General features: G+C 42.6%; 1 protein-coding gene across 2 annotated transcripts in view; it reads left to right on the forward strand.

Moving 5' to 3' along the window:
• TLN2 (talin 2) overlaps positions 1-25,832 on the forward strand; it is a 248,215-nt gene that overhangs the window by 208,093 nt on the left and 14,290 nt on the right. For both annotated transcript variants that reach the window (XM_077264168.1, XM_077264170.1), the window contains 5 exons: positions 16,635-16,760; positions 18,452-18,568; positions 22,727-22,912; positions 23,003-23,110; positions 23,193-23,298. In XM_077264168.1, coding sequence (XP_077120283.1) covers positions 16,635-16,760; positions 18,452-18,568; positions 22,727-22,912; positions 23,003-23,110; positions 23,193-23,298 — 643 coding nt within the window. The remainder of the gene's footprint in view (positions 1-16,634; positions 16,761-18,451; positions 18,569-22,726; positions 22,913-23,002; positions 23,111-23,192; positions 23,299-25,832) is intronic.

A 25,832-nucleotide genomic window follows, 5' to 3' on the forward strand; every position in this document is an offset into this window, starting at 1 on the left:
ATTTAATAACATAAATAACATACTATTATATGTGGTGTTATTATATATAATGGTATGTTATTATGTTGGAAGCTGGGGGACCAGTGTTGTGTCTGTGAAGATGAAGATGCTGGAGGGTGAGTATAAGAATGGGGGCACAGGGCTTATAGTGAAAGCACCACTCCAGCACTGCAAAATAACACTGGAGTGCTGCTTTAAAATCCCATGGGAGAACTATAACTCCCAGCATGTCCTGCAGATCCTATGACATGCTGGGAGTTCTAGTTCACCAAAAGAGTGGCAGAGTGCTTTATTGTGTTTTGTAAAGACTAACCTCTTAATTGTGGCAGCCAGCCACTGTGGTGAGGTAAAAGCATCCCATGACTGCACACAGAGCCCTCCCTCTTGTTGCCTTTCCACAGCACAGGACATAAGAGGAAGCCTGCAGATTCTAGTGGGGAGTCTGAAGGACCTGTGATGATGTCAAGGAGAGGGAGGGTTCTGAGCTGCCATGTGATGCTCCAGCCCGCCCACTTCTGACATCACACAGGTCCTCCTTGTGCACAGCACTCAGTGTCCAGGCCAGGCAGGTATGCAGCGAACTCCTCTCCCCTGGTCCCTGCTGCCTCCTCCTCCCCCGGACACACAGATCTCCCCAGCTGCTGCAGGAATCCAGCGCTGAGGAAACCATGTGCGTGTCCCTGCTTAAGTGCAGTATTTGCTGCTCCTGGCTCACTGCTCAGCTGATAGGTGGGCGGGTGTTATGACCCCAATGGCAGAGGGTCTCTGCAATAAATACCAAGTCTGCAAACACAAAAAACCAGCTCATAGGGCAGTGGTAACTGGGCTGACCGTATAGCTAATCCTAGCACCACAAATAGCAGCAGCCGGGGAACGTGCCTACGTTGGTTCTAGACGTCTCGCGCCAGCCGGAGAACTAACTAACCCTAGAAGGGAAAAGATAGACCTTTCTTGCCTCCAGAGAAAAGACCCCAAAAGTTGGATACAAGCCCCCAACAAATAATAACGGTGAGGTAAGAAGAAAAGACAAACGTAAGAATGAACTAGGTATTTAGCAAAGAGAGGCCCACTGACTAATAGCAGAATATAGTAAGATGACTTATACGGTCAGCAAAAACCCTATCAAAAATATCCACGCTGGATATTCAAGAACCCCCGAACCGTCTAACGGCCCGGGGGGAGAATACCAGCCCCCTAGAGCTTCCAGCAAAATCAGGAATCACATTTAGTACAAGCTGGACAAAAAAGAGCAATGCAAATAACCAAAAAACAAGGAAGCAGGACTTAGCTTAATTTTGCATGAACCAGGACCAGCAGACAGGAGCAAACAGAAAGGACTGATTACAACGATGCCAGGCACCAGACTAAGAATTCAGGAAGTTCATATAGCAACACCCCTGGACTAACGACCCAGGTGGGTGCCAAACTAGGTAAAGACAATCTCAGAGTCATACCACTAGTGACCACAAGAGGGAGCCAAAAAAGTCTAATTCACAACAGGCGGGGAAGCAGCTAATGAATATTCACTGCACTTAATCATCGGGACCACATGGTTTCCCCAGCTGATTCTGGGCAGCTGGGACATTTTTCTGCCTCCTGAAGTGGGATAACAGTGTGATCCCACTCGCTGCTGCCCCCCTCCCCACATTCTACATCCCTACCATAAGACGCACCCACACTTTCCTCCCAAATTTGGAGGAAAAAAAGTGCGTCTTATGGTCGGAAAAATACGGTATTTCCTTTTTCCCATTAGGGTTAGGGCTAGAGCTAGGGTTAGGGTTTGGATTACATTTACGGTTGGGATTAGGGTTAGGGGTGTGTCAGGGTTAGGGGTGTGTCAGGGTTAGGGGTGTGGTTAGGGTTAGGGGTGTGGTTAGGGTTATGGTTGGGATTAGGGTTAGGGGTGTGGTTAGGGTTATGGTTGGGATTAGGGTTAGGGGTGTGTTTGGGTTAGGGTTTCAGTTAGGATTGGGGGTTTCCACTGTTTAGGCACATCAGGGCTCTCCAAACGCGACATGGCGTCCAATCTCAATTCCAGCCAAGTCTACGTTGAAAAAGTAAAACAGTGCTCCTTCCCTTCCGAGCTCATTTTTGTAGGAAAAAATGATTTTTTATTTTCAAGGCTCTGCGTTATTAACTCTAGTGATGTACTTGGGGGTTCAAAGTTCTCACAACATATCTAGATAAGTTCCTTGGGGGGTCTAGTTTCTAATATGGGGTCACTTGTGGGGGGTTTCTACTGTTTGGGTACATCAGGGGCTCTGCAAATGCAACGTGACGCCTGCAGACCAATCCATCTAAGTCTGCATTCCAAATGGATCTCCTTCCCTTCCGAGCTCTGATATGCGCCCAAACGTTGGTTACCCCCCACATATGGGGTATCCGCATACTCAGTACAAATTGGACAACAACTTTTGGGGACCAATTTCTCCTTTTACCCTTGGGAAAATACAAAACTGGGGGCTAAAAAATAATTTTTGTGGAAAAAAAAAATAATTTTTATTTTCACGACTCTGCATCATGAACTGTAGTGAAACACTTGGGGGTTCAAAGCTCTCACAACATATCTAGATAAGTTCCTTAGGGGGTCTACTTTCCAAAATGTTGTCACTTGTGGGGGGTTTCAATGTTTAAGCACATCAGGGGCTCTCCAAATGCAACATGGCGTCCCATCTTAATTCCAGCCAATTTTGCATTGAAAAGTCAAACGGCGCTCCTTCCCTTCCGAGCTCTGCCATGCACCCAAACAGTGGTTTACCCCCATATATGGGGTATCGGGGTACTCAGGACAAATTGTACAACAACTTTTGGTGTCCATTTTCTCCTGTTACCCTTGGTAAAATAAAACAAGTTGGAACTGAAGTAAATTTTTTGTGAAGAAAAATTTAAAGTTCATTTTTTTTTTTTTAAACATTCTAAAAATTCCTGTGAAGCACCAGAAGGGTTAATAAACGTCTTGAATGTTGTTTTGAGCACCTTGAGGGGTGCAGTTTTTAGAATGGTATCACACTTGGTTATTTTCTATCATATAGACCCCTCAAAATGACTTGAAATGAGATGTGGTCCCTAAAAAAAAAAATGGTGTTGTAAAAATGAGAAATTGCTGGTCAAATTTTAACCCTTATAACTCCCTAACCAAAAAAAAAATTTGTTTCCAAAATTGTGCTGATGTAAAGTAGACATGTGGGAAATGTTACTTATTAAGTATTTTGTGTGACATATCTCTGTGATTTAAGGGCATAAAAATTCAAAGTCGGAAAACTGCGAAATTTTCAAAATTTTCGCCAAATTTCCGTTTTTTTCACAAATAAACGCAGGTAATATCAAAGAAATGTTACCACTATCATGAAGTACAATATGTCACAAGAAAACAATGTCAGAATCACCAGGATCCGTTGAAGCGTTCCAGAGATATAACCTCATAAAGGGACAGTGGTCTGAATTGTAAAAATTGGCCCGGTCATTAACGTGCAAACCACCCTCGGGGCTTATAGGGTTAAATAACCACAAGATGGATTTCATCAGCCAAGGTATCATTTTAATCAGTATAACAGCGCCGACCTGATACTGTCTGTAGGTTACTGTGTACAATCCTGCTGACCGGTTCACTTTAAGAAATGTTTAAGACAATTCAAAGCTTATCCAAGTGGCTTTCACAGTTTGCTTAAATCCTTAGTGACAGAACCAATTTTGACCTTTGGAACTGAGCCTTGTGTTTCAATTCTCACCTTGTACTTTATGCTAGTGGTGAATTTAGGTCGATATCTTTTGCTTTTACTTATGAAAAAATCTGAAATTTTCTGAAAAATTAGCAATTTTCAACTTTAATATTTTTTTTACACCCTTAAACCAGATAGTCCTGTCACACAAAAAGTTGATAAATAACATTTACCATATGTCTACTCCAGGGTCTTGCTCCTCCCGGTGTCTGTTCTTCTATTTGGTAGATGCGCTGCTTAGTCTTCTGTCCACATCTTGTTACAGTAAAATCTTTTTTTCGTAGCCTTTATTGGGGGAATCTTAGTTTTGCCCCTCGTCCAGCTTTTGCACGAACTGTTTAGTTGAGTAGAGTATTTGCTGCCCTGGTGTACTCTATTGGGAAGGAGTCAGATTTTCTTCCTAAGATGTATCCTTAACCCCTTAATCCCGTATGACGTACTATACCGTCGAGGTGGGGTGGGCCTTAATTCCCGGTGACGGTATAGTACGTCATACGCGATCGGCCGCGCTCACGGGGGGAGCGCGGCCGATCGCGGCCGGGTGTCGGCTGCATATCGCAGCTGACATCCGGCACTATGTGCCAGGAGCGGTCACGGACCGCCCCCGGCACATTAACCCCCGGCACACCGCGATCAAACATGATCGCGGTGTACCGGCGGTACAGGGAAGCATCGCGCAGGGAGGGGGCTCCCTGCGTGCTTCCCTGAGACGATCGGTACAAGGTGATGTACTCACCTCGTACCGAACGTCTTCTCCCTGCAGGCCCCGGATCCAAAATGGCCGAGGGGCTGTATCCGGGTCCTGCAGGGAGCACTTCCGGGTCGGAGCAGGCTGCAGATGAAAGCTGCAGCCTGCACGGCTGTAAGTGAGATCGGAGATCTCACAGAGTGCTGTGCACACTGTGAGATCAGCGATCTGTAATGTCCCCCCCTGGGACAAAGTAAAAAAGTAAAAAAAAAAATTTCCACATGTGTAAAAAAAAAAAAAAAAAAAAAAAAATTCCTAAATAAATAATAATAAAAAAAAAAAATATTATTCCCATAAATACATTTCTTTATCTAAAAAAAACAAACAAAAACAATAAAAGTACACATATTTAGTATTGCCGCGTCCGTAACGACCCAACCTATAAAACTGGCCCACTAGTTAACCCCTTCAGTAAACACCGTAAGAAAAAAAAAAAAAAAACGAGGCAAAAAACAACGCTTTATTACCATACCGCCGAACAAAAAGTGGAATAACACGCGATCAAAAAGACGGATATAAATAACCATGTTACCGCTGAAAACGTCATCTTGTCCCGCAAAAAACGAGCCGCCATACAGCATCATCAGCAAAAAAATAAAAAAGTTATAGTCCTGAGAATAAAGCGATACCAAAATAATTATTTTTTCTATAAAATAGTTTTTATCGTATAAAAGCGTCAAAACATAAAAAAATGATATAAATGAGGTATCGCTGTAATCGTACTGACCCGACGAATAAAACTGCTTTATCAATTTTACCAAGCGCAGAACGGTATAAACGCCTCTCCCAAAAGAAATTCATGAATAGCTGGTTTTTGGTTATTCTGCCTCACAAAAATCGGAATAAAAAGCGATCAAAAAATGTCACGTGTCCGAAAATGTTACCAATAAAAACGTCAACTCGTCCCGCAAAAAACAAGACCTCACATGACTCTGTGGACCAAAATGTGGAAAAATTATAGGTCTCAAAATGTGGAGACGCAAAAACTTTTTTGCTATAAAAAGCGTCTTTTAGTCTGGTTTCACACTTGCGTTTTTATCTGCATGCGTTTTTTAAAAAAACCGCATGTGTGAAAAAATGCATGTAAACGCGGTAAAACGCATGCGTTTTTATAGAAAAACACAAGAAAACAAGAAAAAAACAAAAAACCCTAACCCTACCCCTAACCTGAAATACGTGGCACTGAAATATACGTTTATATACGTATATACGTATATAAGTGCCACGATATTTCAGTGGCCACGTATATAAGTGCCACGTATTTAAGTGCCACGTATTTAAGTGCCACGTATTTAAGTGCCACGTATTTAAGTGCCACGTATTTAAGTGCCACGTATTTAAGTGCCACGTATTTAAGTGCCACGTATTTAAGTGCCACGTATTTAAGTGCCACGTATTTACGTGCCACGTATTTACGTGCCACGTATTTACGTGCCACGTATTTTTCAGTGCCTGAAATACGTGGCACTGAAATACGTGGCACTGAAATACGTGGCACTGAAATATCGTGGCACTTAAATACGTGGCACTTAAATACGTGGCACTTAAATACGTGGCACTTAAATACGTGGCACTTAAATACGTGGCACTTAAATACGTGGCACTTAAATACGTGGCACTTAAATACGTGGCACTTAAATACGTGGCACTTATATACGTGGCACTTATATACGTGGCACTTACATACGTGGCACTTACATACGTGGCACTTACATACGTGGCACTTACATACGTGGCACTTATATACGTGGCACTTATATACGTGGCACTTATGACTGTCAGAAAATGTTCAGTAAACGGTTAGGGGTGAGGTTAGGGGTAGGGTTTCAGGCAGAATTGGGGAGTTTCCACTGTTCAGGCACATCAGGGGCTCTCCAAACGCGACATGGCATCCAATCTCAATTCCAGCCAATTCTGCGTTGAAAAAGTAAAACAGTGCTCCTTCCCTTCCGAGCTCTCCCGTGCGTCCAAAAAGGGGTTTACCCCAACATATGGGGTATCAGCGTACTAGGGACAAATTGAACAACAACTTCTGGGGTCCAAGTTCTCTTGTTATCCTTGGGAAAATAAAAATTTGGGGGGCTAAAAATCATTTTTGTGGGAAAAAAAATATGTTTTATTTTCACGGCTCTGCGTTGTAAACTGTAGTGAAACACTTGGGGGTTCAAAGTTCTCACAACACATCTAGATAAGTTCCTTGGGAGGTCTAGTTTCCAATATGGGGTCACTTGTGGGGGGTTTGTACTATTTGGGTACATCAGGGGCTCTGCAAATGCAACGTGACGCCTGCAGACCAATCCATTTAAGTCTGCATTCCAAATGGCGCTCCTTCCCTTCTGAGCTCTGTCATGCGCCCAAACAGTGGTTCCCCCCCACATAGGGGGTATCAGCGTACTCAGGACAAATTGGACAACAACTTTTAGGGTCCAATTTATCCTGATACCCTTGTGAAAATACAAAACTGGGGGCTAAATTTCATTTTTGTGAAAAAAAAAAAAAAATTATTTTCACGGCTCTGCGTTATAAACTGTAGTGAAACACTTGGGGGTTCAAAGCTCTCAAAACACATCTAGATAAGTTCCTTAGGGGGTCTACTTTCCAAAATGGTGTCACTTGTGGGGGGGTTTAATGTTTAGGCACATCAGGGGCTCTCCAAACGCAACATGGCATCCCATCTTAATTCCAGTCAATTTTGCATTGAAAAGTAAAATAGCGCTTCTTCCCTTCTGAGCTCTGCTATGCGCCCAAACAATGGTTTACACCCACATATGGGGTATCGTCGTACTCAGGACAAATTGCACAACAACTTTTGTGGTCTAATTTCTTCTCTTACTCTTGGGGAAATAAAAAAATGGGGGTGAAAAGATCATTTTTGTGAAAAAATATGATTTTTTATTTTTACGGCTCTGCATTATAAACTTCTGTGAAGCACTTGTTGGGTCAAAGTGCTCACCACACATCTAGATAAGTTCCTTAGGGGGTCTACTTTCCAAAATGGTGTCACTTGTTAGGGGTTTCAATGTTTAGGCACATCAAGGGCTCTCTAAATGCAACATGGCGTCCCATCTCAATTCCAGTCAATTTTGCATTGAAAAGTCAAATGGCGCTCCTTCCCTTCCGAGCTCTGCCCTGCGCCCAAACAATGGTTTACACCCACATATGGGGTATCAGCGTACTCAGGACAAATTGCACAACAATTTTTGGGGTCCAATTTCTTCTCTCACCCTTGGGAAAATAAAAAATTGGGGGTGAAAAGATCATTTTTGTGAAAAAATATGATTTTTTATTTTTACGGCTCTGCATTATAAACTTCTGTAAAGCACTTGTTGGGTCAAAGTGCTCACCACACATCTAGATAAGTTCCTTAGGGGGTCTACTTTCCAAAATGGTGTCACTTGTTAGGGGTTTCAATGTTTAGGCACATCAGGGGCTCTCCAAATGCAACATGGCGTCCCATCTCAATTCCAGTCAATTTTGCATTGAAAAGTCAAATGGCGCTCCTTTGCTTCCAAGCTCTGCCATGCGCCCAAACTGTGGTTTACCCCCACATATGGGGTATCAGCGTACTCAGGACAAATTGTACAACAACTTTTGGGGTCTATTTTCTCCTGTTACCCTTGGTAAAATAAAACAAATTGGAGCTGAAATAAATTTTGTGTGAAAAAAAGTTAAATGTTCATTTTTATTTAAACATTCCAAAAATTCCTGTGAAACACCTGAAGGGTTAATAAACTTCTTGAAAGTGGTTTTGAGTACCTTGAGGGGTGCAGTTTTTAGAATGGTGTCACACTTGGGTATTTTCTATCATATAGACCCGTCAAAATGACTTCAAATGAGATGTGGTCCCTAAAAAAAAATGGTGTTGTAAAAATGAGAAATTGCTGGTCAACTTTTAACCCTTATAACTCCGTCACAAAAAAAAATTTTGGTTCCAAAATTGTGCTGATGTAAAGTAGACATGTGGGAAATGTTATTTATTAAGTATTTTGTGTGACATATGTCTGTGATTTAAGGGCATAAAAATTCAAAGTTGGAAAATTGCGAAATTTTCAAAATTTTCGCCAAATATTCATTTTTTTCACAAATAAACGCAAGTTATATCGAAGAAATTTTACCACTAACATGAAGTACAATATGTCACGAGAAAACAATGTCAGAATCGCCAAGATCCGTTGAAGCGTTCCAGAGTTATAACCTCATAAAGGGACAGTGGTCAGAATTGTAAAAATTGGCCTGGTCATTAACGTGCAAACCACCCTCGGGGCTTAAGGGGTTAATGTCAGCCTCTAGGTGGCAGCATATGAACCCATAATGAAGGCTTCGAGAAAAGAATTTTATGATGAGTACCAAAAATCTTTATCTGCAGACATAGGGTTAATCTACAGGTAGGTAGCATCACAATGCTTCATCTCAGCCTTACTGAAAGTGCAACTACCGGGAGAAAATTAACTTCCATCTATCTGGGAGACACTAACTTTCAGTCATCGCATCAGTGGTGCAGGGAGCAATTACAGTAATCGCTGACATCACCTCTCACCATACTGCAAGCACACCATGGCACGTAGACAACCGTCCCAACTCATCTGTGTACAGTAAGCTGTCAGTCACAATGCCGGGGCTGGCCTACAGCTGCAGCTCACAGTATAGTGACTGTAATTGCTCCCTACAGTGGCTTTATGACTAAAAGCCTGCAGCCCCGGGAGGAAAAAAGTCCATTTTCTTTCAGTAACGTGGCCTGGCAGCATAGTAACACTACTTACCTGCAGATTAACCCTGTATCTGTTTTCCAAGATTACAGGTTTCCTTTAAATCATATAATTTGGACGTGAGGTGTGTAAACGTTATCTACAGGCATATGAACGCCGGGGAAATTTCCCTTAGGACTCATGCAGACTTCTATGGATCTCTGGTCAATGACGGACCGCAGTCCACAGACTGGCCACTGGTTTCCCAACCCAAGTGTGACCGTATGTAAGGCGGCCATGCTCTGGCTGGGTGATCCGCTTACAGTCTGTGATCGTACCGAGATCCCCGGGTGTCTGCATAAGCCCTTGTTCTCAGTACATTTACAGAAGCCACACAGATAAATGGAAATTGTCTTGAATATTTCTAATCGGTCACCGCCAAAAATCAATCTAGATGATTTTGACTAAGTGCTATGACTTGGATGAAGGAGAACCTTCATTTACAAGGTGGTATTTTTTGGTATGTCTGAATTTTATGTCTGTATTTTCTTTATTATCACATATGGTTCATTATTTGAAGGAAATATTCTCCTGTCCTTTATGAGGCTCATGTGTGAATATTATAACATGTAACAAAACTTGTAAAATGTATCTGTATCACGTTTACATTTTAATATAATGTTATGTCCATTGTTAAAGTGAACCTGTCACCAGCTTTGCCCCATATAAGATAAGACCATTACCTTTCAGCCCTGATATACAGCATTCTAATATGTTTTATATAAGCCCCCAATCTGGCAATCAAGACCAGAAAATTACCTTTTCTTATACTCGCCTGTGGAGCGGGGGCGGTGCGAACCGAGGGGTGTCGCTGCTCTTGGTTCGGCGCCTCCCTTCTTGTGATGCCGTCCTCCCTCTTGCTTCATGTGGATAAGGTATCCTATGTTATCCACAGTGTCCCCAGCATTGCGCTCCCACACAGGCATACTTCTCTGCCATGGCGAGGGCAGAGCAATGTACTGCAGGTCGCAGGCACTGTGGCCCTTTGATCTTTCCTGATGCATGCGCACTGCTGTACATTGCTCTGTCCTCAGCATGGCAGAGAAGTACGCCTGTGCATTAGCACGATGCTGGGGGACACTATGTGGATGATGTAGGACGCGTCATCCACACAAAGCAAGAGATGAGGCACCGAACCAAGACAGCAACACCATTGGACCCGGCCGCCCCATTGGTAGGTGAGTATTTGTTTTCCTTGTATTGCAGGCTGGATTGGGGGCATATATGCTACATATTAGAATAATTATAAAGAAAATCTTCCGCAGCGCTTTACAATTCAGCTGTTAATATACAAGTTATAAGGAACAACGTTGCAGATAATACAGTAACTAAAGCAAACTGATGACGACCCTGCCCGTAAGAGCTTACAATCTACAAATGCTGTATATCAGGGCTGAAAGGTGCTGGTCTTGTCTCATATGGGATAATCCTGGTGACAGGTTCCCTTTCACGTCTTTGAAGACGGACAATATTTTTTCTATAGCTGCACCCTCAACTTTTGCACACTCAGTAATTGTTTTACATATGCGGTGCTTACTTCCATTTAGCTCAGCCCCATGTTTTCTTCACACACCTCCTCAATTCCTAGGTTTCACCCTGCATTTCATTCTTTTGTGCTCCGCTGTAAATCCCATTATGCATCAGCACATAATCACATGGTAGCTAGAGCCAGTGCTACCCCTGCTGGGGTAACACTGGGTATATTCTATTAAGTAACCTAATATCCAGTATACAATCTTCTACATTATAACTGTGACGGGAGCTGTGTAGTAAACATCAGTACCTGTGATGGGCGCCTATAAAGAGGGCTGGTAAAAGTATCCACATGCTGTAGAGGCTGTGAAGTCCTCCTCTTGAGAGAAAATGTAAATAGAATTTTAGAATATGAGGCGACAAAGTCGCTTAAGAGGAATTAAAGGAGAAAAGTGTAAGATGAAGAGAGTTGGTAAAGGGGGAGTGCTTCATTGGCCAAATGTGAAGGCAGAACTTGACCCCTGTTTTTTTTAAATAGAGGCCACATTGATCGCATTATTTTTTTTCAAGATTTAATAGGACCTGAGAACTCTCCTGATATACTGAGTTTAATAATATAATTTATGGAGTACTGATTCTAGAGCATCTCTTTTGATAACTCTGCATTGTACTTTTCCTCTGTTATTTCTACTTGAAATACATGAATGAATTGACAACTGGGTGTTACCTAAACATTCTCTGACACTAATCAGTGCTGACAGTCTTAGATTCTGTATGAACGCATTTGTTTGACAGACAAGGGGAATGGTAACACTCAGTTGTCAGATTTATTCATAAATTATCAGGAGGAATAACCGGAACAGCACAACAGAGTTGTAGTAACAGACATGTCAGCTGATCCCACAGTTCCTCTTTAAATTTGCTTTTTCATAAATGACTTCCACTCTGATGAAACTTTTAGACATCAAATTGTTTTCCTAGTACTGCTGCTTCTATTTCATCATTAGCAGTTGAACCGACCATTGCACTAATACCCCATATTCTGCTTATTCAGCTTCTTGCCTGCTCATAGTCTAGCAAATGGTTTTGATGTTATCCCCAAGCTTAGTCAGTTCTAGGGCTTATCTGGGACTATTTTTATTTATTTATTTTTTAACTATGGGGTTAAAAACTAACAGGTAGTTGCTAAGTTCATAGCAGTCACAGACCGCTTCTGCTGGCTATTCTGCTTCTTTATGTCAGCAGAGCAGTTGTTCCTCTTCCGGGCTGCTCTGTCAATGGGGCGTAATTGCCGAAGTCATGCTGATTGACAGGCGGCTTCTTGCAGTTAGGCAGTGGGGGGCCGGCTGTTAATCAGCATGACATCTAAAGTTACACCTCATCAACAGAGTAGAGCAGAAGAGAAGCAGCTACTCTGTCAATATGATAGCGGAAACCTCAGAATTGCCTTCACCTTAAAGATGACTTAAAATGAATCCAGTACAAATTGATTGAATCACAAAAAGAAACCACTTGATTTTTTTTTTTCGTTTTTTTTTTTAGTGCACCAGATTAACCCCTTAACAACTCATGATGTTTTGGTGGTGTTACTGTGGTGGCCATGTCCTTCTGAGGTCCCTCATTGCCACCATATTGGTTAGTCTTTGCCTATATACTGCATTTAGCATTACAGTGTACAATACATGTGGTCAAATGGTCGCAGATCCAAGTTCCCTGGTGGGACTAAAAAAGGCAAATGTTTAAAAATAGAAAAAAATCGGTGTTATTTTAGATTTTTTATATTGACACATCTGTAAAAATCCGATCTATGAGAATATATAAAATTATTTAACTCACAAGGTAAACTGTCCTTAATATTCAGACCACAGGCCCCTAATATTAATTCAGACTCCAGGGCAGACCTCTAAAACGGCATAAAGAAATCGAAATGCCAGACTTTCCATTTTTTGTTTGCCGACACGTCCCTTAAAAAAATAAATAAATAAAACCGTAAACTGTAGCAATGAAAAAAGCTCCGCCTTTTTTTAAAATTATTATTTGTGAAACAATTAAATATATACACAAATCTGGTATCGTTGTAATTTTACTGACCTGGCAAATAATTTTGCCAGGTGATTTACCCCACAAAGAAGGCTGTAAAAACAACCTTCACCATATGGCATAAGAAAAAAAACAACCCTTCACCCCCCCCCCCCCCCCCAAAAGGAATTTTTTTTTATATGGTAAAGTGAATAGTATTAATGAAAACTACAGTTCTTCCCGCAAATAAAAAAACAAACAGCCAATTATTTATGTAGATGGAAAATAATTTCTAGCTCTTGGAAGAAAGCGAAGAAAACTGAAAGAATAATAAGTTGTCCTTAACCCCTCTCACACCATCCACCGTACATGTATGCCCCAAGTCTGAAGTGGTTGTATGGAGGGAGCTCACGCAATGCGCTACCTACCAGGTGATTGCTGTGTGTCACAGTCAGGACCTGCTGCTAACAATCACAGGTGGAGTGGTGCTCCATCTGCGATTGCTGACCTGTTAAAGGGAACCTGTCACCTGAATTTGGCGGGACCTTTTTTCGGTCCGATGGGCGGTGTTTTCGGATGTTTTATTCACCCCTTCCTTTCCCGCTGGCCGCAATATTGCATTGAAGTTGATTCGCTTTCCTCCGTAGAACACTCCTGCACAAGGCAATCTTGCCTTGCGCAATATGCTTTGCCCAACTGCGGGCAAAGCCGAAAAGCATTAGTGCGCATGCGCCGGCGCACTATGTCCCGGAACACAGCGAAATACTTCCGGGACATAGTGCGCCAGCGCATGCGCACTAATGCTTTTCGGCTTTGCCCGCAGTTGGGCAAAGCATACTGCGCGTGAGCAAGGCAAGATTGCCTTGTGCAGGCGTGTTCTACGGAGGAAAGCGAATCAACTTCAAGGCAATATTGCGGCCAGCGGGAAAGGAAGGGGTGAATAAAACATCCGAAAACACCGCCCATCGGACCGAAAAAAAGGTCCCACCAAATTCAGGTGACAGGTTCCCTTTAAATGCCGCTGTCAATCTCTGACACTGGCAAGTAACACGTGCCGGCATGTGTGTGCATCATTCTCTACGCACTTCGGCGCACCCATGACGTGATTGCAGCTCGCTGATGACCATACAACTCCTTAAACTTTTTTTTTTTTTTTTTCAAACTTCTGATTTTTTTTAATTTCCCCTCCGCTAAAATAATAATAATTAAAAAAAACTGAACGTGTTGGGAGAACCCTATTGCAAAGTCATTTTTTACCAAGTTACTCATATATATTCTGTAAAAGAATTCCCCAATTTATTTATTTTTTTACAGTTCCCCAATTTATTTATTTTTTTACAGTTTTACCGCACTTGGAATTTTTTTTCTTGCTGTTCACTACATTGTGTGGTAAAAGCTCTCATATGTCTATGTGGACAGAAAAATAAGAGTTATGCCTCTGGGAAGAAGGGGAGGAAAAAACTGAGACACAAAAACAAAAACTGACCACTGTGTGAAGGCGTTAAGGAGTAAAAGCCATATTCTTTTGTAACCCCACTGATACTGGTGATGCTTACCGAGCACACATGTCTTTTCCAAGCTTGGTAATGAACTGTATGTTTAGAAAGTCACAAGTGTCTGTAGGGACATGAGGGAATATTGTTTTTTGCTGTGTAATAAAAAAAGCTTTCTTGTGTCTTTACTACCTATACCCACTTGCACCAACACTAGATAAACCCATCTGATGCAAAAGTGTCTAAAAAGTTATATTTATCAAGAGAGAATCATTTACTATAATCGCCAAAAGTTTTGAGACAATTTTATTTTTCAGTAATTTTGGTGTTTTGAGATTTTTTAGTCAGATGTATCTTTGGTTAGTGAAGTACAGTTCTAAATATTTCATACATTTTTATACCTTTATTGACAAATACATCAAGTGTATGCAAAGGCTCAATATTAAACATTTTCTGTGATGAAGCCCCCTTCAGGCTGTTTAAAACATCTGGGATAATGATTGTCCAGAGAAGATACGGTGAGCACTACAATGAGTCTTTTGTCATGCCAACTGTAAAGCATACTGATCCTGAGACCATTCACATGTGGTGTTACTTCTGATTACTGAACATTGCCATGAATAAGAAATGGTATCTTATCAACCTCCAACTTCTCCAATGGTCCAAGAAAAATTGGATGATGAACAATGCTTTTTCCAGCATGATGGAGACGTGTCACAAGGCAAAAGTGATAGTTACCGTATATACTCGAGTATAAGCCAAGGCACCTAATTTTACCACCAAAAAATGGGAAAACGTATTGACTCGAGTATAAGCCGGGTATGCATTGTGTCCCCTCATCCCTATCCTGGTATGCATGGCTCCTTATCCGTATCCTGGTATGCATGACTCCTCATCCGCATCTTGGTCTGCATAGCCCATCATCCCCATCTTGGTCTGCACAGCTCCTCATCCCTATCCTTTAGGCATAGCCTCTTCATCCCTATCCTGGTATGCATGGCTCCTCGTCCCTATCCTTGTATGCATGGCTCCTCATCCCTATCCTGTTATGCACGGCTCCTCGTCCCTATCCTAGTATGCATGGCATCCTCATTCACTGCTATTTAGTAGCGCACACAGTGTCAGCTACAGCTGCTGGGCTTTCACGTGTGCCGCTACTAAAGGAATGAACATTCATTGCATTCCACGCCCATGGGAGTGGAGAGCAGTGAATATTCCCTTAAGTAGCAGTCACACGTGATTACCCTGCCACTGCAGGATGCCGACAGCTGCAACCACAGTGCCCGCAATTATAGACAAATGAATATTCATTGCAAGCGCAGTGACTATTCATTTCTCTTTAGCAGCGGACACAGGCTTTAGCCGCAGCAGCCGGCTCTTGCCTCCTGTGACCGGCTGCTCCCGCCTCCTGTGACCGGCTGCTCCCGCCTCCTGTGACCGGCTGCTCCCGCCTCCTGTGACCGGCTGCTCCCGCCCCCTGTGACCGGCTGCTCCCGCCCCCTGTGACCGGCTGCTCCCGCCCCCTGTGACCGGCTGCTCCCGCCCCCTGTGACCGGCTGCTCCCGCCCCCTGTGACCCGCTGCTCCCGCCCCCTGTGACCCGCTGCTCCCGCCCCCTGTGAAATTCTGGTGGACAAATAGAAACTGTGAGCTCCAAACACTAATCATACAAGAATGGTTGTCATCAGTCAGGATGTGGCCCAGACGCTGATATCCAGCAGCCAGGGTGAATTACAGAAGTCTTGACAAATAAGTTCAACACTCTAGATATTTAATTACTGCAGAAACTTGATAATTTGTCAATAAAAGTGTAAAATGTTATAAAATACTTAGAATTGTACATCTGTAACCATAGAAACAACTGACTAAAAGGTCTGAGAATACTTTCTGACAGCAGCCTATCTTCTGCAGAAATAAAATGGTTGGCGCTTGAATTCTGACTACACATCTCCTTCCCCCAACATAACCTGTCTGGGGGTGTTGATGAAGCCTCATGCTCATTAGATGGCCAACTTAATCCAATGTGTTTGGGGGCCTTAACTGTGATTGGTAAAAAAGGTTTCCTAATCCCTCTAACCTTGGTGCCGCTCCACATTAGCACTGCAGCAAGTGTATTGTTTTATGCCTTTCAGGAAGTAATGATTCCTCTGCTTTATTGTATTTTCCTATCAGAGATGAACTTTCAATCAGAGCAGAAATTTTAGTTGGGTTTGTGAAGGTTGTATCATTTCAGATAGCTGGAAAATGCCTCATGATGAAAGATTCATCTTGATGTAAAGGGTGTTGGATATATGGTATGTTAGGCAGCTTTCCGCTCTGATGTATTGCTGCTTCCTGTGGCACCATAAGCATTAATAGCATGAATTAAACACCGCAGAATTGATTCTTTGCAAGTTTTCAATCATTTGAAATGATTCATTTGCTTCCATCCAATTTAGGTGGTACTAATCAATGCCATCAAGGATGTAGCAAAGGCTCTTGGAGATCTGATCGGAGCCACAAAAGGTGCAGCTGGTAAAGCTGCTGACGATCCATCCATGTATCAGTTAAAGAGTGCTGCAAAGGTAATGACTAGATGATAATCTTACTCATATAAGAGGTCAATGGCCGAGCTGTACACCAAGTCTAGATGGTCTCGTTAACGTTTTACAAACGTCATACAACTACTTACCAGATATACTATAGATTAGAGAGAAAACCAGACCTGACCACAAGTTTATAAGGCTCACAATCTACATTCCCTATTCATATTTATTTGGAGTGTGGGAGGAAACTGGAGCACCCATGCAGATGTTGTCCTTGGTGGGATATGAACCCAGGACCCCAGAGCTGCATGGGCACAGTACAAACCACTGAGACATTGTGCTGCCCTAAAACTTAGATTTATCTAGACTCCATGGCAGAAACCTGTGAGTTATCAGACCCTTCTCGGAATCCTAACATTTAAAGTTAAAAAATGAATTCTTCCCTAGAGTAGACATATGGAAACTACTGTATTTTATAAGATGTGCATCGTATAATATGGAAGCAGCTTCCTATGATTGAAGAAATCGTTGACCTTCCCGATGACCTAAGAGAAATTGCGCTGTCTCTCCTCCTGCCCGACACTGATCTATTGGATGGGTGCAGGGCATGAGAGAAAGCTACCAGGACCTGAATAGATGCTGCCCGTCCTGAGTAACTGAAGGACCTTTCAGGTTGTGATCAGTCATCTGCCTGAAAGGAACTATAAAATGTGTTAATGTATACAGTGTGTGTATGTGGTGGAGCTGGCAGTGTAATGTATGTAGCAAAGTGGGGTGTATGTGTGAGCGAGGGAGAGCGGAGTGTGCATGTACTGTGCATGCTGTAGAGAGTGTACATAATGTGCATGCTGTAAATCTGTGGATGTATAATAGACATGCTGCAGAGAAACACTAAACTGAAATCTATGACCTCCCTATTATACCCTAATGCATTAAATGGGTTGTCCACTACTTGGGCAACCCCTTCTCATTTCTCATGTTCGGCCCAGTTAAAATAACACCACCTATACTCGCCTTTGGTGCCAGAGCTGTTCCAGCGGTGTCGGCACTCTCATTCCTGGGGCTGGCGTTAGGTTGTTACGTCACATGAGCCCAGCGCCGTGTCAGTGCTGGCTTACTGTTCCCGCCTTCTGACAAATCGAACTTCAAGAGGAAGCAGCCGCAGCTCTCACTTCCTGTTGATGTTCAATATGTCCGAAGGCGGGAACAGTGACGCCAGCACTGACTGGGCGCTGGGCTCATGTGACGTAACAACCTAACGCCAGCCCCAGGAATGAGAGTGCCGACACCGCTGGAACAGCTCTGGCACCAAAGGCGAGTATAGGTGGTGTTATTTTAACTGGGCCGAACATGAGAAATGAGAAGGGGTTGCCCAAGTAGTGGACAACCCCTTTAAAATGTGTGATGTTGATCCCTCCACTTCTTTGAAACTTCTTTGGTGATGTAATTTGTAGGAAATATGATTTCCCTGTTTTCTGCTGTCTAAGCCAAGGGGGTGTCTTTATAGTAAGTTGTTTAATATGGTACAAAATATGGAGTATGGTAATTAAATCACATTTCTTAAATTGGTAGCAATTTCATTTTTAAGGTTTAGTTTTCTTTGTAGCACACATTAGACTAAATGTCTGTCATCCTTGAAATAAAAACTTGTTTTTTTAGTGAGTGCAATTAATACAAGACAGAAGAGTCTTTCTCTAACAAGTCTATAATTACTTTTTGCCTTTTCTCAGGTTATGGTGACTAATGTTACCTCCCTGCTGAAGACTGTGAAAGCCGTGGAAGATGAAGCTACACGTGGTACAAGGGCTTTGGAAGCTACAATTGAGCACATCAAGCAAGAGCTAACTGTGAGCAAAACATGGTTTATTGTTGAGCCTTATAATGCCCAGACAGGATGCACATACGGTGATGGAACTATGGCTTCAGTCCAGTGCTTATAAATGCATGACGCTGCTTGCACTGATTACAGTGTGGACTCTCATGTCTGGGAGACTTGCCAGAATTGCAATGTTTTTAACCCCTTTCTGAAATCTGGCGTAATAGTACGCCGATGTCAGACTCCCCCACTGGTCGGCGCTCATAGCAAGTGAGCATTTCTGTTACATATAGGCGATCTGATCATCACCTGTATGTAGCAGAGCCAATCAAAGTACTGCAGCTTCTAGTCTCCCATGGATACTATTGAAGCATGCAAAAAGTAAAAAAAATAAAAAATAAAAAGTTTTAAAAAATATTAAAAAAAATAAAACAATGTTTAAATCACCCTCCTTTCACCCCATTCAAAATAAAACAATAAAAAAATCACATATACACATATTTGGTATCGCCGCATTCAGAATCGCCCGATCTATCAATATAAGAAAAGAGTTAACCTGATCGCTAAATGGCACAACGAGAAAAAAGTAAAAACGCTAGAATTACGTTTTTTTTGGTCACTGCAACATTGCATTAAAATGCAGTAACGGGCGATCAAAAGATTATATCTGCATCAAAATGGTATAGTTAAAAACGGCAGCTCGGCACAAAAAAAATAAGCCCTCACACGACCCCAGATCACAAAAAATGTAGACGCTATGGGTATTAGAAAATGGTGCCATTTTTTTTTTTCTTTATACAAATTTTGGAGGTTTTTTTTCACTACTTAAATCAAAAGAACCTAGACATGTTTGGTGTCTATGAACTCGTAATGACTAGTGATGAGCGAATATACTCGTTACTCGAGATTTCTCGAGCATGCTTGGGGGTCCTCCTAGTATTTTTTTTTAGTGCTCGGAGTTTTAGTTTTTAGCGCCGCAGCTGAATGATTTACATCTGTTAGCCAGCATAAGTACATGTGGGGGTTGCCTGGTTGCTAGGGAACCCCCACATGTATTTATGCTGGCTATCAGATGTAAATCAGCTGCGGCGCTAAAAACTAAAACTCCGAGCACTAAAAAATGCTCGGAGGACCCCCGAGCATGCTTGAGAAATCTCGAGTATCGAGTATATTCGCTCATCACTAGTAATGACCTGGAGAATAATAATTACAGGTCAGTATTTGTTTATTATCAGTCATATTAGTCATATTAAACAATATATGTTTAATTATCAGTCAGTATTTGGTGAACATAGTAAAAAAGAAAAAAAAAAAATTGTGGGATTGCGCTTTTTTTTTTTTTTGCAATTTCACCAGACTTGGAATTTTGTTCCCGTTTTCCAGTGCACAATATGTTGGAACCAATGGTGTCGTTCAAAAGTACAACTCGTCTTGCAAAAAACAAGCCCTTGCTTGGCCGTTTTGACCAAAAAATAAAAAAAAGTTGTGGCTCTGGGATGAAGGGGAGCAAAAAGCGAAAATGCAAAAACAAAACTGCCTCTGGTCGTTAAGGGGTTAATTATTGCTTTTATTTTTCTAGAATAATGCTACACTACATCACATGTCAAATTTCATGTTCATAAATGTTACTACCGATTGGTCTTATTTGTGACCTTTATCGTTGTGGGGAAAAAAACAAAACAAAATATTGTTTTTGCAAAAGTTTTCTTATCCTGTCTGTCAATACTTATGGACCATAAGTAAACCAGCTAGGGGCATATACTCAACTGGGTAACTCCCAATACACAAAGCACCTATCAATGGAGTCGAATTCCACTTCAATATCAAAATGGCAATATTGTTAAATAGTTACTTAAAATGTATAATATTAAAAATATTGATGTGGAACAAGAAAATTACTTGATTGCTACAGAAATAAAAACTGAAGAAGATTAATCAGAAATGAATCAGTATAAATATGCACCAAAGTCACAACAATAATCAATACCGATGACTTTATACTATTCCGAGTGGATGCAGGGCCAGCAAGATAAAAAGGCCAAGTTAACATTAATATCTGTGGTACAAAGCGTTAGGCAGAGCAAAACCGTTACCCAGAAGAAAGTGTCAAGCATCATCCCATATCGGGGGTAGTGTCCAGCTCATGGTTATTTTTATGATAGGAATGATGAGAACCAGCTGTAGCAATCATGCCTTCATAAATGCATCGTCTTTATTATGAATCAATAAAAACAACTTCGAAAGAAACATCCAAAAGTTAGAAATCAATATTTTTAACTTTTGCATAGTTATTCCAAGTATTTATTGAGTTTCTAATAAATAAGAAGCATTTATCAAGCCATGATTGCTATTGCTGGTTTTCATCATTCCATTAGATCTAAGTTTACTTTGTTAAATCATGGACCATTTGATCCGAGCCAGGAGGGATAATGAAATACTAATAAGTTTTGTAACTTTTGTGCACTAATGGATTTCTGGTGCAATTTTCCTAGATATGTTTTTCTTATGCCACATCAAATTTTGTGGGTTTTTTTCAATGTGTAGATATTGTAATAATGATTATTGTGATTTTTAAAATTGATGTGAGATGTGATGCTCTTTTATGCATTACAAGATACGGTACAAAAGATAGAAAATCAAGCAGTCCGCCCTTCATTCCAAATGTCCTACGTGCAGATATTTGGGAAATTTACTTTTCGGGTACAGTTTTGGTAAACGAACTTGGGAGTAAACTTCGCTCGAACCCGAGCTTCCATGGGTCCGCTCATCCCTACTTAGGAAGGTTAAAACCGCTGGATTTGTTTCAGGAAATTTAAAACCAAAACAAAGGACTGTAGACTATAGCATGAAAATTAAGAGTGAATGAATGAATGGATGTGTTTTCAATCCAGTGCTTGGATCTTTGTCAGGAGGAGTTACATATTATGATTCATAGACAAACAAACAAGGAAAAACAACGATGTACTAGTCCAAAATAGTAAATAGTCTGTACTTTATTATTAAAAGCATAACAACTGGTGTGGGGGGAAGGAATATAAAATTGTATAACAAACAAATATATGTCAGCTGTAAACACTTAGAACACACATCTCATGGATATGGCTATATTTAGCAAACAATTACATATAATGCTGCTGATAATTGTTCATTTAAATCACTGGCCATAATGTCACAGCAATTGATTCAGCAGACAATGTCAAGGCTGCTTAGGGAAATTATTCTATTGTTCTACCATTGTATACAAGTCTCTCTGCCACTAGAGGCTACATTACTAGCCATATCAACCCAAACAGTGACCATTACTTATGCAGGCTGTGCAGTTTATAGCCAGAATCCAGAGGGGGCGAGTCTGCCCCAACGTACGTTTCGGTCCTGATTCATATTAAGAAGGAGCATATGTCAAAAAGAAGAGATGTATTCAATAGTGGTATCTTTAGGGAAATAGTTGTCCACCAACGTTCACCATCCAACCTGACGGAACTGGAGAAGATCTGCAAGGAAGAATGGCAGAGGATCCCCAAATCCAGGTGTGAAAAACTTGTTGCATCATTCCCAAGAAGACTCATGTGCAGCGTGTACATTAATGAGAAAAAAATGAACTTTTTTGAATTTACCAAATGGCTGCAATAAAAGAGTGAAAAACTTAATGGGGTCTGTATACTTTCCATTCCCACTGAATGTGTGTGTTTGTATATATACACACACATATATACATATCTACACATGCAGAAGCCTGGGGAATCTGTAAGCTTTTGAGTTCTGTATTTCTCTATCACCACTGGATGTTGTGGCAGTGATGGGAATCCTGCTCTATGTAACCATGTGAATTTTAAAATGTTTTGAATGTAATCTTTTATGCAAACAAGTTTTGATATCTAAACACCAGGTTTGTTTAATAACCGAATGCCCAAAAATCATTACATTTAATCGTAGAACCATAGCCATCCGGACAAGAAATGGACAAAGATCCAAGTACTGGATCAAAAACGTGTCGTTCACTCATTCCCAATCTAATTTTAATGTTTTACACTACTGCCCATTTTGGTTTGGTTTTAAATATCTTGAAAGAAATCCATTGATTTTAACCCTTCCTGTGGACAACACCATTGAACTGAGGGAGGCATTGGGAGCAAGGACTATCACTTTTAAAACAAAAAAACAAACAATTAATGTAAATAATATTTCCCAGGTCTTCCAGTCTAAAGATATACCTGAAAAAAACACTACCCCAGAAGAATCAATCCGCATGAGCAAAGGAATTACTGTGGCAACAGCCAAAGCAGTAGCGGCTGGGAATTCTTGCAGACAGGAAGATGTCATTGCTACTGCTAACTTGAGCCGCAAAGCAGTTTCTGAAATGTTGACAGCCTGCAAGGTGAGTTATGTATACGTGGAGATACAATGTGTGATGTAAATATGTACAGATTAAATGTCTGCGAGTTACAAGTGAGCATTGTTTTTGCAGCAAGCCGTTTATCATCCAGACATAGGTGAGGAAACAAGGGAGCGAGCACTAAAATACGGCACGGAATGCACGCTAGGATACCTGGAGATGCTGGAGCATGTCCTAAATGTGAGTACTTTAGTTTATGGAGGTGGTCTACAACGAAAGTTAATACAAAATATGATTTAGTCACTGGTTTTCCTGCATTTAGATATTGCAGAAACCCACTCCAGAAGGAAAGCATCAGCTCACAGCCTTCTCAAAACGTATTGCATCAGCCGTGACCGAACTGATACAGACAACAGAAACTATGAAAGGTAAGACCTCGCTGTACAAATTAATTTACAGTCGTGGCCAAGTGTTTTGAGACTGACAGTTTGGTTTTCACAATGTTTGCTGCTTCATTTTTTGTAATGGCAAATCTTGATTTTTATGAAGAATGATCAGATGAATTGCAAATATCGTATATACTCGAGTATAAGCCGAGGCACCTAATTTTACCACGGAAAACTGGGTAAGCTTATTGACTCGAGTATAATCCAGGTATGCATTGTTCCCTTATCCCTGTTCTGCTATGTGTGGCTCCCCCCGTCGCTGCCCTGCTATGTGTGGCTCCCCGTCGCTGTCCTAGTATGTGGCTCCCCCGTTTTGTCCTGGTATGTGGCTCCCTCATCCTGTCCTGGTATGTGGCTCCCCTGTCTTGTCCTGGTGTATGGCTCCGCCGTTTTGTCCCGGTATGTGGCTCCCTCATCCTGCCCTGGTATGTGGCTCCCCCGTTTTGTCCTGGTAAGTGGCTTCCTCGTCCTGTCCTGGTATGGGGCTCCCCCGTCTTGTCCTGGTATGTGTGGCTCCCCGTCTTGTCCTTGTATGTGGCTCCCCCGTCTTGTCCTGGTATGTGGCTTCCCCCGTCCTGTCCTGGTATGTTTGGCTTCCCCGTCCTGTCCTGCTATGTGTGGCTCCCGCCCGTCCTGTCCTGGTATATGGCTCCCCCGTTTTGTCCTGGTATGTGGCTCCCTCATTCTGCCCTGGTATGTGGCTCCCTCATTCTGCCCTGGTATGTGGCTCCCTCATCCTGCCCTGGTATGTGGCTCCCCCGTTTTGTCCTGGTATGTGGCTCCCTCGTCCTGTCCTGGTATGTGGCTCCCCCATTTTGTCCTGGTATGTGGCTCCCCCGTCCTGTCCTGGTATTTGGCTCCCCCATCCTGTCCTGGTATGTGGCTCCCCCATCCTGTCTTGGTATGTGGCTCCCCGTCCTGTCTTGGTATGTGGCTCCCCGTCCTGTCTAGGTATGTGGCTCCCTCGTCTTTCCCTGGTATGTGGCTCCCTCGTCCTGCCCTGGTATGTGGCTCCCCCCCGTTTTGTCCTGGTATGTGGCTCCCCCGTTTTGTCCTGGTATGTGGCTCCCCCGTTTTGTCCTGGTATGTGGCTCCCCCGTTTTGTCCTGGTATGTGGCTCCCCCGTCTTGTCCTGGTATGTGTGGCTCCCCCGTCCTGTCCTGCTATGTGTAGCTCCCCCCATCATGTCCTGGTATGTTTGGCTCTTCCGTAGTGTCCTGCTATGTGTGGCTCCCGCCCGTCCTGTCCTGGTATGTGTGGCTCCCCCTGTTGTATGCAAGGCTTCCCCGGTCCCGCATGGCTCTTTCCCCCAGTCCCATCGTTGTATGCATGGCTCACACCCCCTCTCCGTTGTCCCAGCGCGGCAGCTTCTTCCTGTGCTGAGCGGCCACATGGTACCGCTCATTGAGGTAATGAATATGCGCTCCACGCCTATGGGAGTTGAGACGCGTGCATATTCATTACCGTAATGAGTGGTACCACATGACTGCTCAGCACAGGAAGAGCTGCCAACGCTGGGACAGAGATGCAACGACAGTGCCAGGAGGGTGAGCATGATGTCTTCTGTTAGCCGGCTCCTGCGCTGCACCACCGCTTCCCCTTCCCCTCCCCTGGACAATTACTCATGTATAAGCAGAGGGAGGCATTTTCAGCACAAAAAAATGTGCTGAAAATCTCAGCTTATACAGGAGTATATACAGTAGTTGCAGTTTCAGGGATCTTCTTGTTGGCTCAGGAGAAAGTTTTAACTAGGATAAGGCAGCTAATATCACTCATGCTGAATTTTAAGAGTAAACAGGTTGCTTTAAAAGGGGAATGGGTGTCTTTTTCTGCTCATCATGGGTACATCCAAAGGAAATGTGCTGCAATTATTACTTTGCATCAAAAGGACTTCACAGGCAAAGTCATTGATGCAGGCAAGGTTGCCCTAAATCAATCATTTATTAAATCAATATCTTGAGAGGTTCAACTGCAGTGAAGAAGGCTTCAGAGTGCCAACAAAGTCCAGCTAGTGCCAGGACCATTTGCTACAGATGATTCAGCTTGGGGATCGGTTCAACAGAAGTGCAGAGCTTGCTCAGGAATGGCAGCAGGCAGGTGTCTGTATGTGCACACACAGTGAGGCTAAGGGTACCGTCACACAGTACCATTTGCATCGCTACGACGGCACGATTCGTGACGTCATAGCATCGTATGATCGCTCCAGCGTCGTAGACTGCGGTCACACGTTGCAATCACGGCGCTGGAGCGATGCCGAAGTCCCCGGGTAACCAGGGTAAACATCGGGTTACTAAGCGCAGGGCCGCGCTTAGTAACCCGATGTTTACCCTGGTTACCAGCGTAAACGTAAAAAAAACAAACAGTACATACTTACATTCCGGTGTCTGTCCCCCGGCATCTCAGCTTCTCTGCACTGTGTAAGCACAGCAGCCGGAAAGCAGAGCGGTGACGTCAGACGTCACCGCTGTGCTCGCTTTCTGGCTGGCCGGCGCTCACAGTGCAGAGAAGCTGAGACG

Source organism: Ranitomeya variabilis, chromosome 5 (genome assembly GCF_051348905.1).
Source record: "Ranitomeya variabilis isolate aRanVar5 chromosome 5, aRanVar5.hap1, whole genome shotgun sequence".
Classification (NCBI taxonomy): Eukaryota; Metazoa; Chordata; class Amphibia; order Anura; family Dendrobatidae; genus Ranitomeya; species Ranitomeya variabilis.